Here is a 1,326-nt window from a genome sequence, read left to right as displayed (position 1 = left end):
TTAACTTTTTGAGTGCCACTTAATAAACATGATCTATAAATCAAAAAAAAAAAAAAAAGAAAGGTTCTCAAAATCTCACTTCAGATCCATAATCAAACCACCCCAGCTGGAACTTCTGCTGCTACAGCTGCTGTCACGGGGCAGACCTGAATCTCACCCATGGAGACAGGCAGGCAAACAGGTATGTCTGCTGAGATGTTCGCCATGCCCCAAGGTCTGAAGGGCAGCAACAAGGATGGAATCCCTGACGACCCAGATGGGCACTTGGAAGAACCCAGGGCTCAGGAAGGTGAGCTCAGTAGTCAGGATGTCATGGACCTCACAGAAGGTGACAATGAAGCCTCAGCCTCAGCTCCTCCTGCAGCCAAAAGATGGAAAAGAGATACCAAAGGAAAGAAGGACAGGAAGCCCACCATGGATGCGGAGGAGGCTCAGAGGATGGCAACCCTGCTGTCTGCCATGTCTGAGGAGCAGCTGGCCTGCTACGAAGGGTTTCGCCGGTCAGCCTTCCCAAAAGCACGGATTGCAGGTCTGATGCAGTCTATCACTGGCAGATCGGTGCCTGAGAACGTGGCCATTGCCATGGCTGGAATAGCCAAGGTCTTCATCAGAGAGGTGCTGGAAGAGGCCCTGGACGTGTGTGAGATGTGGGGAGAAACGCCCCCACTGCAGCCCAAGCATTTAAGGGAGGCTGTTCGCAGGTTAAAGCCCAAGGGCCTCTTCCCCAACAGCAACTACCAAAAAATCATGTTCAAGGCCCAAGGCCAGAGGGAAGGGTCTATTTGTGCAGGCGTAAGTACTGCATTCGTCTTTCAGTGACAGGACTGCATTGGTGGAGCTTCTGCATCTCAGTCTACCCTGGATTTACCCACGATCTTAGTGTCTTAAAACGTCAAGCTGCCCTTACCTGGATGAAGACAGCAGATTGTTTCGTAGTAGCCTTGGCTAAATGTTTGGGCCTCCGAGGTCATCTTGAGGCATTTTTGTATGTGTTTCTAGTTGGAAGAATAAAGGTGCCTGGGCCTTGAGCATCCTGTGGACAGGAAGCTGCATTCAGAGAGGGACGCCCTTTCCAGGAGATTTGTTCGGTTTCATGCTGAAGCCTGCTGTTGCCCTGTCTTTGCTCGAATGCTGATGTCTGGGTTTCAGTAAGTGAAGCCTCCAGAAATGTTTCCCAATTGTTGTCCTGTGTATTTTTCATGCCCATATGTATTTTTTTGAGTCATCACAAAAACAGTTAAACTCTTTTCCAAACTGCAGAAATGAAAATTACATCACAAAGCATTTTCTTCTCTCAGTGGACCCTTCTCCTATTCCTGCCTACTG

At 49.1% G+C, this 1,326-nt stretch overlaps 1 protein-coding gene across 1 annotated transcript; it reads left to right on the top strand.

Annotated features, from left to right (window-relative positions):
* Positions 1-159: 159 nt before the first annotated feature.
* On the top strand, positions 160-792 carry LOC131382834 (TATA-box binding protein associated factor 11 like protein 2-like; the record flags this gene model as incomplete). The annotated part of the gene is made up of 1 exon (XM_058435359.1): positions 160-792. A coding segment is annotated over exon 1 (633 nt), but the record flags the coding sequence as incomplete, so codon positions are not given.
* Positions 793-1,326: the final 534 nt, after the last annotated feature.

Source organism: Hylobates moloch, unplaced genomic scaffold (assembly GCF_009828535.3).
Source record: "Hylobates moloch isolate HMO894 unplaced genomic scaffold, HMol_V3 SCAFFOLD_15208, whole genome shotgun sequence".
Classification (NCBI taxonomy): domain Eukaryota; kingdom Metazoa; phylum Chordata; class Mammalia; order Primates; family Hylobatidae; genus Hylobates; species Hylobates moloch.
This window is presented reverse-complemented; position numbering and strand designations above follow the sequence as displayed.